General features: G+C 44.5%; 1 protein-coding gene across 3 annotated transcripts in view; it reads left to right on the forward strand.

Annotated features, from left to right (window-relative positions):
• Positions 1–14244, forward strand: part of LOC132389742 (coiled-coil domain-containing protein 85C-like) — a 277288-nt gene that overhangs the window by 18872 nt on the left and 244172 nt on the right. The window contains exon 2 of one of the 3 annotated variants that reach the window (XM_059962334.1): positions 12363–12635. The exons of the other annotated variants lie outside the window; for them this stretch is intronic. Coding sequence (XP_059818317.1) covers positions 12363–12427 — 65 coding nt within the window. The 3' untranslated portion in view covers positions 12428–12635. Of the gene's footprint in view, positions 1–12362; positions 12636–14244 lie in introns of those variants that run through there. 3 annotated transcript variants of the gene reach the window in all.

The following is a 14244-nucleotide window of genomic DNA, read 5'->3' on the forward strand; positions in this document are numbered from 1 at the left end:
ACATGTTTAGTCAAGTCTATATGTCACAATCAATTTAGTACTGAATTTCATGTTTAATGTAAATGTAAGCAGCATCTAAATCTGCAACATCTGATTCAAATACTGCAAGCCAGCCATTGGTTCATTACAGCCTTCATCCATAATTTGTTTCAGGCCCAGCTTCATCTGCAGCAATTGAGAATGGGAGTATTAACTTTATTTATTGAGTTATAATGCGGAATAGGCTCTTCCAGTCCTCCAAGCTACGCTGCCTAGCTCCCTGATTTAATCTGAGCCCAATCACGGGACAATTTACAATGCCCGCTTAATCTAACAACTGGTATGTCTTTGGACTGTGTGAAGAAGCTGGAGCTCCTGGAGGAAATGGTTGCAGTCACGGAGAGAATGTGCAAACTCCTTACAGGCAGGGGTGGGAATTGAACCCAGGTCACTGGTCCTGTAAAATGTTGTGCTATCCACTACACTACCGTGTACCAAATGCACTTTATTGATACCAGTCATGCCTGATCTATCCTGGTGGGAATGTTAATGGACCAATGAGATGAGGAGAAATATATTAACTCAGAGGATGGTAAACCCTGAGAAGGAGCTGAGCTACAAGGTCAGTCATGTATTGTGGATCAAAAAGCCTGTTTCCATGCTGACCAAAGCATTGAGGCTTTGCAACGATTTGATCAGACCTGATCTGGAGTATTGTGAACAGTTTTGGGCTCCTTATTTAAGAAAGGATGTGCTGTCATTGGAGAGGATCCAGAGGAGATTCATGAGAATGATCCCAGGAATAAAAGGGTTAATACATGAGGAACATTTGATGGCTCTGGGCCTGTACTTGCTGGGGCTTAGAAAAATCAGGGGGGGGAATCTCATTGATACCTATTGAATATTGAGAGGCCGAGAAAGAGTGGACGTGGAGAGGATGTTTTCAACAGTGGGAGAATCTAGGACCAGAGGGCACAGCCTCAGAATAGAAGAGCACCTATCTAGAAGAGAAACTTCTTTAGCCTGAAGGTGGTGAATCTATGGAATTCATTGCCACAGGTGGCTGTGGAGGCTAAGACATAGAGTTTACTTAAAGCAGAGCTTGTTGGCTTCTTAATTAGTAAGGGTATCAAAGGTAATGGGGAGGAGGTAGAAGAATGGGGTTGAGAGGGGTAATAAATCAGCCCTGATAAAATGCTGGAACAGACTGGATGGGCCAACTGGCCTAATTCTTCTGCTCCTATGTCTTTTGAACTTATGGACTACAATGAATGGTGAAGCAAGAGCATTTCACCTCTTTTATGAGGTGATTCAAGGATTGACCAATGCACCAAATCAATAATTTTGGCTGAAGATTACTGAAAAAAGCCCTCTTCATTTAATAGAATTTATTTGATTGATTCTTACTCTCTTCCTTTGGATTTTCTGCCAGCCAATACAGACACTTCCACAAGCACCAGGATCACTTCTAACCCCAGCCAGTAGTTGGCTATCAGCTTTGACAATATGTGTTCAACTGCAGGGGCCTGAGTCTTAGCCATCTTCTTTTATGTGCAATACATTATTCTTCTTCTCTGTCGGTGCCTTTTAACAAATTGGGAAGCTCCTTCCATGTGTTTAACCCGAGCTGGAGTGTGAATTTACAGGGTATTAGACAGTGGTATTTTTCTCTGTCAATTTCTGAAACACGTTGGGATCTGGTGTGCTGGATGTTTGTGCTACACATACTTTACAGAAGGAGCTGGCCCAGTTTTGGATGGGGCAGGGCTGACTTCAGATAGGTGAGTGTCTTCATGGGTAACTCTTAATTTGCATGTCCTGTACTGGTTGCAATTGTCTGATGAGTTTGGGTACACAGGGAGAAGGCTGTGATCTGGGAGTTGTGGGTAAGTATTTGGCCAGGGTGCCTTTACCAGGGTACTCCTGGACTAATGGTCTCTCATGCCTTCTGAAGCCCAGGAGTTACAATCTTTACCATCAATGTGACAAGCTAGACAATCCTTCTGTTCTAAACCCTGTATTTCCCCTCCAGTGTCAAAGATTGCTCCTGAAAAATAAAAACATTTGAAATGGATTTTTTAAACAAAATTTAGACTAATTGAGAGCCATTTTCTTTCATTTGAATTTGGTTAAAATTTAATTAATTTGTGTTGTGATTGATCGTCTGTTGTGTGCATAAAACACACAGTCCTATTGGATATACATATTAAGCGAAGCATTTGAAATGTAGTTCTATCAGATTCCCCCCATGGAATGCGATTATCAAATCCAATCTTAGAGCAACACACCTTGTCGATGAAAAGCTGAATACGGTTTTATGGTATTTTGCACTGGCCACAGAAGCCCAAAGCAAGGCTTGACTAGAATTTATGTTGCCTTGGAGGAGAAATCTAATAATTGAATTTGCTGAACCATCTATATTCCCGCATGGCTACTGGCTGACCTGATTTGGTTTAAAGGATGTAGTGTAAATGTGCATTGCCACTTTTGTTGTGGGAAATTATAGAATATAGTAACCACTATAGTGTTTAATGGGCTGTGTGCACTAAAGCTCCAGATCAAATCTAGCCAGTGCAGCCAATTATAGATTAGCAAGTCTAATGAAAGTTTTTGAATTTCAGGCCTTGTATTTCCAATGGGAGTATAAAGGGCAGAGAGTATGATAATGGTAACTATTGGAGCATCCTGACAAAATATTTTTGGATTATTGTCTCAGAACATGAATGCCTAAGGAGGAATGGGAAAGAGGTTATTTTCATGGGAAGAGGGAGAGGGATTTTGTGACAGAAGAGCTAAAGTCAAATCTGGAGTTAGAGAAATGTAAATCAGGAGTTACCTTTGCAGGATGTTTCTGATGTGATAGCAGGTTTTTCCACTGGGGGTGGTTGGGACAACAACTAGAGGTCATGGATTAAGGGTGAAAGGTGAAAAGTTTAAGGGGAACATGAGGGGAAACTTCTTCACTCAGAGAGTGTGGAGTGAGCTGGCAGCAAAAATGGTGCGTGCGAGCTCAATTTCAACATTGAACAGAAATTTGGATAGGTACATGCAACACGCACAAAATGCTGGAGGAACTCAGCAGGCCAGGCAGCATCAATGGAAAACAGTACAGTCGACGTTTTGGGTTGAGACCCTTCTTCAGGACTGAGAGAAAAGACAAGAAGTCAGTGGCGGAGGGGGAGGAAGAAGAACAAGGGGATAGGTGAAACCAGGAGAGGGGCAGCTGTGAAGTAGAGAGCTGGGAAGTCAATTGGTGAAAGAGATAAAGGGCTGGAGAAGAGGGAATCCGATAGGAGAGGACAGAAAAATATTGAAGAAAGGGAAGGGGGAGGATCACCAGAGGGAGGTGATGGGCAGGTAAGGAGATAGAGTGAGAGAGGGAAATGGGAATGGGGAATGGTGGTGGTGGGGGGGGGGGGTGTCCATTACTGGAAGTTTGATAAATTCCTGTTCATGCCAGCATGTTGGAGGCTACCCAGTCGGAGAATAAGGTGTTGAACTCCGCCAAACTGAGTGTGGCCACATCATGCCAGTAGAAAATGCCATGGACTGACATACAGGAGTGGGAAGTAGACTTAATGGCCTGTTGAGTGCCTCCAGCAATTTGTGTGTGTTGCTTGGATTTTCAGCATCTGCAGATATTCCCTTGTTTGGATAGGCACATGTATGGTAGGGCTATGGTCCTGATACAGGTTGTTGGGAGTAGGCAGTTTAAATGGTTCAGCACAGACTAGAAGGGCCAAATATCCTTTTTCGGTGTTGTACCTTTCTATGACTATGATAAGCTGTGACTGAGCTGCCACTAATTGGGGTAAAGGCTGTTGCTGGAAGAATGCAGTTTACAGCAATGGGGGAGGGTAGGGGAGTTACAGAGTGATACAGCATGGAAACAAGCCCTTCGGCCCACGGAGTTCAGACCGTCCATTTACATTATTTCTAAACAAATCCAGTTTAATTGCTTTAACATTGCCGTGCACTCCCCCTGCTTTGTATCAGGCGCCTACACGCTGCAGGCAATTAAGTGGCTAATTAACCAATCTATCTGCATGTCTTTGGGATGTGGCTGGTATACATGCATGGAACAAGAACGAGGAAGGTATTATTATACGTTTTTACTGAGAGGCCGTACGCGCACTTGCCGCATTCTCGCAGTCGGTCTGGTTGGCGGAAATGGGAATGTAGACACGCGGTCACAGAGTGAGTGTGCAAACTCCACACAGACAGTACCTGAGGTCAGGATGAAACCTGGGTCTCTGGGGCTGCGAGGCAAATAATAATGACTGCAGTAGCTGGCAAAATCTGGCATTCTTTATTTTGTTCAGGTTGATCCAAAGAAAGAACTTAAACACAGATATGAGAAATTCTTTGCATTGGACAATGGGAGGGTGGTAGGGTCTGGAAGGTAATGTGACTCGGCATTAAAGGTGAGCATGGTGTTTGATGACAAAAACATTTGCAACTGATCGTAAATACGAGAGATTCTGCAGATCCTGGAAATCCAGAGGGACACTCATAGAATGATGGAGGAACTGATCAGGTCAGGCAGGATCTACGTGGAAATAAATAAACAGTTGACGATTTGAGCCAGGACCCTTCATCAGGAGTGGAAAGGAAGGGAGAAGATGCCAGAATTAAGAAGGTTGGGGTGGAGGGAAAGGAGGGCAAACTGGAAGGTGATAGGTGAAGCCTGGTGGTGGAGGAGGGGTTGAAGTAAGAAGCTGGGAAGTGATAGGTGGAAAAGACAAAGGGCTGAAGAAGAAGAAATCTGATAAGAGAGGAGAGTGGACCATGGGAGAGAGGGAATGAGGAAGGGCACCCGGGGGAGATGATAAGCAGGTGAGGAGTACAGGTAAGAGGTCAAGAGGGAACAAGAGGGAAGATGGTGGGGAAAAATTACCTGAAGGATAATTTGATGTTCATGCCATCAGGTTGGAGGCTACCTAGATGGAATATGAAGTGTTGCTCCTCCACCCTGAGTGTGGTCTCATCCTAGCAGAAGAGGAGGCCGTGACAAACATAAAGCCCCTGACTCTGGCCAGCGTAACTCTCTGGGTCGCTGAGGCACGCAAGACTAAACCATGACAGGGTTGTGGCCCTCTTGGAGGAAGCGGTAAGATGCAAGATCATAATGAGGCAGACGGTGAGGTCTCATTGTCAGGGTATGAGCACTGGTGGCCCTGTATGAACTGGTCTGTTTTGTCCAGAAAGCAATAGATTCATAGGGGTGACAATTATGAAAAGAGGAATGATGAAGTTAAATTGTCTTCTCTGGCAGATGTTGGAAAGACAGAGACAATATCCACAACAAACTCTCTTTGCAAGTTGCAGGGGTTGAAAATATCATCATGGTCCCCTTTATTTTACACGCTTGCTTCTCAGGTCAATTTTGGGGTGACATTAGTGCAGACTGCTGACAGGATGGGTTATTCCTTCAATTTGAAGCAACAACTCATCTCTCCACGCAGGCGAAGCACCATCAGGAGGCAGAGAGAGAATGCACCAGTCCGGAGACGCTTTCTCATTATGCTGTTGTGTCTTTTGTGTCCGGATGCACAGTGCTGTAATTGAGGAAGGATGGGGGGAGGTGGAGAAGGAGGTGAAAGCCACTGTTTCTCACTGAGAAAGTGGTGCAAGGAGGAACGATGCTCAGTTTGTTAAACACTGGGGAACTGCTTTGACAAACTGTTCCGAGCGAAACTTCGGTTGCAAAAGGGGAAACAATTTCTGTTGTAAGTTGCCTTTTCCCTGTTGGGGCTAAGCAATCTCATTCACATTGGCTGTGAATGGATCTTTTTTCTATTCAGGCTCTGTACTCTCAAAGCGCACACACAAAAAAAAACAAAGGGCAGCGGAGAGTGACAGTTGCTTTGAAACCTCGGATGCAGGGGAAGGTCTCTGCTTATGAAATCGGCCCTTTGTCTGGGTAATTGGATTCCAGTTGATCGGACCCTGGGGCCCAGGCGGGTGAATGGTGTGAGTAGGGCAGCAGGGACAGAGGGAAATAAAATTGATTGCTGCAAGCACGCCTGGGTGCTATCGCCAACGGTGGATGTTGTCTTTATTGCCATTGGCTGTCACCTAGTAGCTGTGCTCAGCAATTTTACAAAAGGGCTCTCACCAATAACGAACAGATAGCTGGAGTATACAGATCATCATCTACGAGACAGCTTCTTTGTAAGAAGCTCATGGGTATGTGACAAATGGTCCCCTGGCAATATCCTTACCCACTATGGGTCTGACTTTAAATCTAACCCATTTATCATCCCCATCGATTCCCTTTACAATGGATATTTTAAAAAAAATTTCTATCCTCACAACAGTTCCCCAAAATGATTCACTTCTGACTAAAGGTCACAGACTCCAAATATTGACTATGTCTCTCTCCATGGATGCTGATGAGTTTTTCCAGCATTTTTAAATTTCAGATCTCTAGCATCTGTATTTTTAAAATTTTCTCTTGACTAACGTTATGAGACACTTCCAAAGGTAACAGCGACCCAAGTGTCTGTTTTGAATTGGCACCTGATTTCGATTTGCTGGCATTCTGTGACTGAACCTGTCTCTTTCTCTCTCCCTCTCTCTCTCCTTCCATTGTTAAACTGGGTTTGTTTTCCTTGCAGTAGACAGGGCTGAGAGGAACCTAAAGAGATAAATTATGAGGGACATAGGGTACAGATTTGTCTAAATCCAGGGCGTATGGATTTAAAGCGGACCCTACCATTAACTGAGAACCCCAGGTTAGGAACCCTGATTTAAAGTAAGGGAAGGAGGTTCAGAGGGAATATGAGAATGAATTTTCTTTGGAATGTGGAATGAAGGCCTGAGTGGATGATGGGAAGTAGAGACTCTGACAACATTGGAGAAGCACCTTGTTTAGCCAAATGTAAAAGGTGGACAAAATTCTTGAAAATAGGGTTTGTAAATCTGCTGGAGGAACTCAGTGGCCTCTTTTGGGAGTGGGGAGGAATTTTTGATAATTGCTTCTCCTCACAGACGCTGCTCGACCTGCTGAATTCCTCCAGCATTTTGTGCTTGTTGCTCTGTAAATATGTTTACATTAGCTTTTGTTAGCTCCAGAAGCAGTGATGAACATTTGGGTCCCTGCTGTACACATGATGTGGAGCAGATTGGGCACAGTTGGTCATCTGGGAGCAAGAACCAAGTTACATGGTTTTGACACAAACAACTGTCCAGACCCTATACACTTCCATTCCCCACCAGGAAGGCATCAAAGCTCTCTGTTTTTTTCAGGACACCAGACCTAACCTGTTCCCCTCCGCCTAGTGGAATTTGTCCTCACTTTAAATAATTTCTCCTCTGGCTCCTCCCACTTTTTTCAAACAGAAGGTGTAGCCATGAGCAATCACATGGTCCCCAGCTATGCCTGCCTTTTTGTCGGCTATGCGGTACGCTGGTGACTCTTCCACACTTTTCCTATACTACATTGGTGATTGCATTAATGCTGTTTCCTGCACCCATGCTGAACTCGTCGAATTCATCCACGTTGCCTCCGGCTTCCACCTGGCCCTCAAATTCACCTGGTCCATTTCTGACACTTTCCTTCCCTTTCTCTATCTCACTGTCTCTATCTCTGGAGACAGCCTATCTATCGATGCCTATTATAAACCCACTGGCTTTCATAGCTACCTGGACTATACCTTGTCCCACCATGTTACTTGTAAAAACGCCAACCCCTTTTCTCAATTCCTCTGTCTCTGCCACATCTGCTCTCAGGATGAGGCTTTTCATTCCAGAACGATGGAGATGTCTTCCTTTTTCAAAGAAAGGGGCTTCCCTTCCTCCTCCATCAATGCTTCCCTCAGCCGCATCTCTTCCATTTCACGCACATCTGCTCTTATCCCATCCTCCTGCCACCCTACCAGGGATAGGGTTCGTCTTGTCCTCACATACCACCCCACCAGCCTCCACGTCCAGCACGTAATTCTCTGGAACTTCTGCCATCTCCAACAGGATTCCACCACCAAGCACTTCCCCTTCGCCCCCACTTTCTGCTTTCCACAGGGATCGCGCCATACACAGTTCCCTTGTCCATTCGTCCCTCCCCACTGATCTCCCTCCTGGCACTTACGCTTGCAAGCGGAACAAGTGCTACACCTGCCCCTGCACCTCCTCCCTCACTACCATTCAGGGTCCCAAACAGTCCTTCCAGGTGAGGCGACACTTCGCCTGTGAGTCTGTTGGGATTATATACTGTGTTCGGTGCACCCAGTGTGGCCTCCTGTATATCGGTGAGACATGCCATAGACTGGGAGACCGTTTCACCGAGCACCTACGCTCCGTCCACCAGAACAAGTGGGATCTCCCAGTGGCCACCCATTTTAATTCCATTTCCCATTCCCATTCCGCTATGTCAATCCACGATCTCCTCCACTGTCGTGATGAGGCCACTCTTAGATTCGAGGAACAACACCTTATATTCTGTTTGGGTGGCCTCCAACTTGACGGCATGAACATTGATTTCTCAAACTTCTGGTAATGCCCCCCCACTCCACCCCCCCTTCCCCATTTCCCACTCCCTTTTCCCTCTCTCAATTTATCTCCTTGCCTGCCCACTGCCTTTCTCTTGTGCTCCTCCCCCCTTTTCTTTCTTCCATGGCCTTCTGTCTCTTTCACCAATCAACTCCCCAGCTCTTTACTTCATCTTTCCCCCTTCGGGTTTTGCCTGTCACCTTGAGCTTCTCTCTCCCCTCCCCCCCAACTTTTAAATCTACTTCTCAGCTTTCTTCTCCAGTCCTGCCACAGGGTTTTTGCCCGAAACATCGACTGTGCTCTTTTCCTAGGTGCTGCCTGGCCTACTGAGTTCCTCCAGCATTTTGCGTGTGTTACATGGTTGTGTGATAAGATCGAAGTGATTCACTTCAACGATGCTTGGCAGCACTGATATTTCCGTCTGTGACCAGGATGAAAGCACAGAAAGAAGAAAGCAAAACTATTGTTAACAGTTACTCTAATCCAGGGATCGGTGATGTAGTCACCAACAGAGATTCCAACTCCCTCACAACATTCTTACCCACTTTAATTACATGTATCTTTAGTTACATAGATACATCTGATATGGATGTACAGGATGTAGAAAAGCTGCAAGGCTTGTAAACTCAGCCAGCTCTGTTGTGGGCATTAGCCTCCTCAGCATTGAGGACACCTTCAAAACGCAATGTCTCAACAAGGTGGCATCCATCATTAAGGACCCCCATCACCGAGAACAACCCCTCTTCTCATTGCTACTATCAGGGAAGGAGGTACAGGAGCCTGAAGGCACACACTCATTGTTTTAGGAATAGCTTTTCCCCTTCCATCACTGGATTTCTGAATGGACCCCCTCTTCTCATTGCTACTATCAGGGAAGGAGGTACAGAAGCCTGAAGGCACACACTCATTGTTTTAGGAATAGCTTTTCCCCTTCCATCACTGGATTTCTGAATGGACAACACGATGAGCCCATGGACACTTACTCAGTATTTTTGCTCTCTTTTTGCATTACACACATATATATATCTTAATGTAATTTATAGTTTTGTGTATTACAATGTACTGCTGCCACAAAACAACAAGCATCACAAGAAATTAAAGCTGAATCTGAATCTGACCCTGACTGAACGTGGGGTTGGACTGATCTGATTGTCGCTGAGATTCACACTTGGATAATATGCACAAGGGTGAGTCACGGGAGGAGAGGACGTCTCTGTGAAATAATCAGCACCTTGTCAGGGTGGGGGTGGGGCTTGGGGCTCCCACGTAGGAATTGAGGGGGGAAGTGGGGGTGTGAGGCAAAGTGACATGAGGTGACAATGTGGAAACACTGGTGCATCTCATTTAGGAGGCGGGTGTGAATGATCTGTGATTCGGCATCTGTAAATGGAGAATCTGACCTGCTTGAGCATGTTAGAGTTAGGGTCAGGGAATCCGTACAATGGGAGGGAGTGGGATGTGATGAAACATATTGAAATGTGATCCTCGGATTCGGCTTGCATTGTTTCGGGAGGGGAAGGCGGGACCGAATTTCAAAACCCTCTCCGCCGTTTTATGTTTAAAGCGCTCCCATCTCACCAGGCACTCAGATTCTGACTGGTTGTTAAGCTGGCTGACCGGATTGAACAGAGTACAATGCAGACACACAATAGTGAAGTGGTCCCCAGTTTGGTGGTAAACTTTATACACCGGAAATCTTACTTCCCTGAGAGTATTAGGTCCTTCACACAGAAGTCTGGCTGTGAGAGGCTTTCATGATACAACAAGGTCTAGGTAACAAAGACGCCCATTTGTTGAAAGCCCCCGTTAAATAAATTTGTAAAGAATGTGTATTTAAAAATTGGCGAGTGGGGGAGGAGGAATGTAGTTGAGAGAGTAGGTCAATTCAGAAGCAACCCTCAGTAGGGCCAGTCAGCTCATAAACATTCCAATGCATTTTGGTGCTTCAGGCGTGCTCCCCTAAAACTTGCAACAACCTCCATCCACCCCATTCCCTGCTACTCTGGCTTCCGGCTTTGATATTATATCATGAGGACTGTGGAGGTGTACCTCAATGAGAACTGGCAAACTACAGCAACTCAGAGACATAAGAGAGGCTGCAGATGATGGAAATCTGGAGAAACACACACAAACTGCTGGAGAAACTCAACAAGTCAGGCAGCATCTATGGAGGGAAATGAACAGTTGACATTTTGGGCTGAGACCCTTCATCAGGACTGAGGTAGCCAGCTGTGATGAAGGGTCTCAACCTGAGTCATCAACTCTTCGTTTCCCTCCAAAGATGCTGCCTGAACTGCAGCAAATGTTATGAAGCCAGGGTTTGATATTCAGCTTACAACAGAGGTGTTGGAGGCATTTTCCTTGTCTTTGCAACAGGCCTCCAAAATGCATACAGGACCCTCACTAAGCGATATGGAAAGTCTAAGTATGACCATCATCCTATTGAATGGCCCCATTTGGTTTACTCCTTTTAATTGTCAATGTTCTTAGCTTAAGACCATATGATATAGAAGCAGAATTAGGCTATTTGGACCATCAAGCCAGTTCCATGGTTGATTTTTTTTCTCAACCCCATTCTTCCTACATTTCCTGGTAACCCTTAACTTAATTGCTAATCAAGATCCTATTGATCTCTGCCTAATACACCCAATGACTTGGCCTCTTTGGTAATGGATTCCACAAATTCTCCCTCTCCTGCCAGCTGAAGAAATTCCTCCTCATCTCAGTTCTAAAGGGACGCCCTTCTATTCTGAGGCCTTCTGATCGTAGATGCTCCCATTACTGGAAATATCCTGTCCACCCCTACTTTATCCATGCCTTTCAATATTCGGTAGGTTTCATTAAGATACTTTCTGAACTTCATTGAGTACTGGCCCAGAGTCATCAAAATACTCCTCAAGTTTCATTTATCCTGCATGTATCTTGGGGATGTTGGCTTCAAACATTAAAAAAAAATCCTTTTGCAAATTTCAGAGTCATGTAGTTCGAATGGGCTAAGCCAGAAATATCACAGTTGGTAGGCCTTGTTTCTTTGCATTTCTCGTTCCAGCTTGGCAGGATCAAGGGGCATTCTGCTGAGGAAGGCTACACTGTGAATACCCCTGACTGAAGGATAATAAAGGTGTACAAATATACATTTTTTCTTACAACATGGTATGGCACAGTTCAGGCCCTTTGGCCGATGATGTTGTATCGACTGTTTAACCTACTCTAAGAGCAATCTAACCCTTCCTTCCTACATAGCCTTCCATCTTTCTATCATCCATGTCCCTATCTAAGATTTTTCTTGAATGCCCCTAATGTATTTGACAACAGTGTAGCGTTTTACAATTTCTTCTCTAACATTCCAACTTGTTTTTTCTTACTTACTTACTGCCTGTTATGCTTGCTAATGTTTAGGGCAACAATGAAGGTCTTCCATCTCTGTCTGTCTTTGGCTACTCACATGTAGAAGGATTCTTCATTGCTGTTTCTGTAACAGTTTTGTTTTACCAGTCAGGGTTGTTAGCCCAGAGCTGAACCCCTAAGCCCAGAGGACTGGTAGACCACTCTTAATCTGGCCTTTACCCTTTGACCTGTTTGGCATAGATGACCCTACCAAGAGCCAAAGCATAAAGCCCTGACTCCAGCCAACATAGATCTGTGGGTCATTGAGGCACGCAAGCCTCCAAACCCAATGACAAGGTATTGGTCCTCATGGAGGAGACAATAAGGGGCTTGTTTTAACTTGTTTATGACATTGATAATGCAGTGACTCATTGCTAACTCCAACCCTCTCTCATTTTCTAAAAGCCATCTTCTAGGGGCGGTAGGGGAGTGATGTGCCCAGGTGGACCGGTTGTCACGCGATTCCTTATTAGAATGCACAGTTTGCTTCTTGTGTTTCAATGCAGCTCCAGTGAGCCAGATCTGTCAAGGAAAACAGATGCACAGAATGTGCCGCTTGATCTTGGAGTAGCAGTCACGGTGGAATTGATGTTCCCAACAGCAGCGAAGGAAAGAATTCCCAAAGTGGGATGGCCGTGGGCTATTTCCACTTTGCTGCCGTCTCCAGTCTGCAACAGTTGGAATCTCTGGCATGTTTTCAGTGCACTCCGGAAGTTGTGGCAGGCTGTCAGAAGTATTTCCACACACCATTTGGAGCATTTTGTTTATCCCTTGCAGCTATGAACGGAACAGCAACATCACTGAATCACTGATTCAGAATAATAATAGAACATCAATTAATGTTTTCTCTATTAAATAATTTATTTCAGAGTTAATTCTGACTTTATACAAAATTTCTGTGTAATCTTCCCTTATAGATGTTCAGGTAATTTAATGCTGAAGGGCTGGCGGATGTACTGACATTATTTAAAGGGATCTATCAAACCTTAGCAGAAATTACTGAATAGTTTTCTATTATTCTCACACAGGAGCAGTTATTGCATGCATTCAGAAATTACAAATATATGTTAAAATACACTTCTGTAAATTAATTTATATTAAGTAGAACAAACTAACAGGGTTACTTGCCTTTCTAATGAAGAAGAGTGACTCTATTTAAATGATTGGGGTCACACTGGAGGCAAAGGGCTGGAAACTTATCCAGTCTCTTTAGGACTGAAGTCTGCACTGGATGCAGTGGTCCACTGGGATGTCAGTTACACTGGCATCTGACCCCCCCCCCCCCCCCCCTAGTATATCTGGTACCTTTACAGAGCAGTGCACAGTTACCAGACTCTGATACTGCACACTGTAATTTGTGGTGACCCTGTTTAGCAGATTCTGAATGAGTTGTCAGTGCTGCCTAATCTGCCTGGCATTGGTCTGAACAGAAACACAGAAAAGTAAAAGCAAGCCAAGATTTATGATTCGGTGTTGTTCAATGTCATTTCCTGTACACAAGTTCAAAAAACAAAATAGTTGTTACTCTGGATCCGATGTGGCACAAAAAGAAACACAATAACAGAAAGAACACAATAATATAAAAAACAATAAACTTAAATACATAAGATAGCATAAGCACATATGTTCATAAAGTGATGCAAGGCACAACAGTGTCTTCGTATCAGGTGACTCTGACAGGACGGGATAAAGTGTTAGTGGTGGAGGGTGTGGTGGGGTAAGTTAGTAAGTGGAGATGTTTGGTGACAGTGACTATTTTTACTGTAAATATGGTGGACAGGCTGCGCCTGGAAGATATTGAAACTTAGGCTTCAAGCGCTCTCAACAAATATAACTATAATACGGCAGTTAATCATCCCGTGGGGTTCTATTGTTGCTAATGTGTTGACCATTGCTGTATACTGCCATGGTAGGGACATCGCACAAACTCCAAACTGATGCACCGTTGAAGACGATGCCTTCTTTCAGCTGTGGTATTAAACAGAATATTCTTCTCTCTTCATGAATAATCACCATGTGAGTTCTTTCTGTTCAACTGACCAGCATTTGTGCTTAGCTGACATTGTTGAAACAGGTTAGCTTAAAATATTAAGATTATTCTTATTTGTTATTGAACATTGAAACATACTGTGAAATGTGATGTTAGCATCAGATCAAATCAGTGAGGATTGTACTGAGCAGTGCTCAAGTTCAGTAAGCTACTGGCACCAATGCCCGCAACCCACTAACTTAACTGTACGTCTTTGGAATGTGAGAGGAAGCCCACGTGGTCGCAGGAAGGACATATACACTGCTTGCAGGCAGCGGCAAGAATCGAACCCCAATCTTTTAGTTGGCACTGTAGAGCATTGCACTATGCTACCATGCCGCCCTTTTTGAGTTTTTTAA

Source organism: Hypanus sabinus, chromosome 2 (genome assembly GCF_030144855.1).
Source record: "Hypanus sabinus isolate sHypSab1 chromosome 2, sHypSab1.hap1, whole genome shotgun sequence".
Lineage (NCBI taxonomy): Eukaryota > Metazoa > Chordata > Chondrichthyes > Myliobatiformes > Dasyatidae > Hypanus > Hypanus sabinus.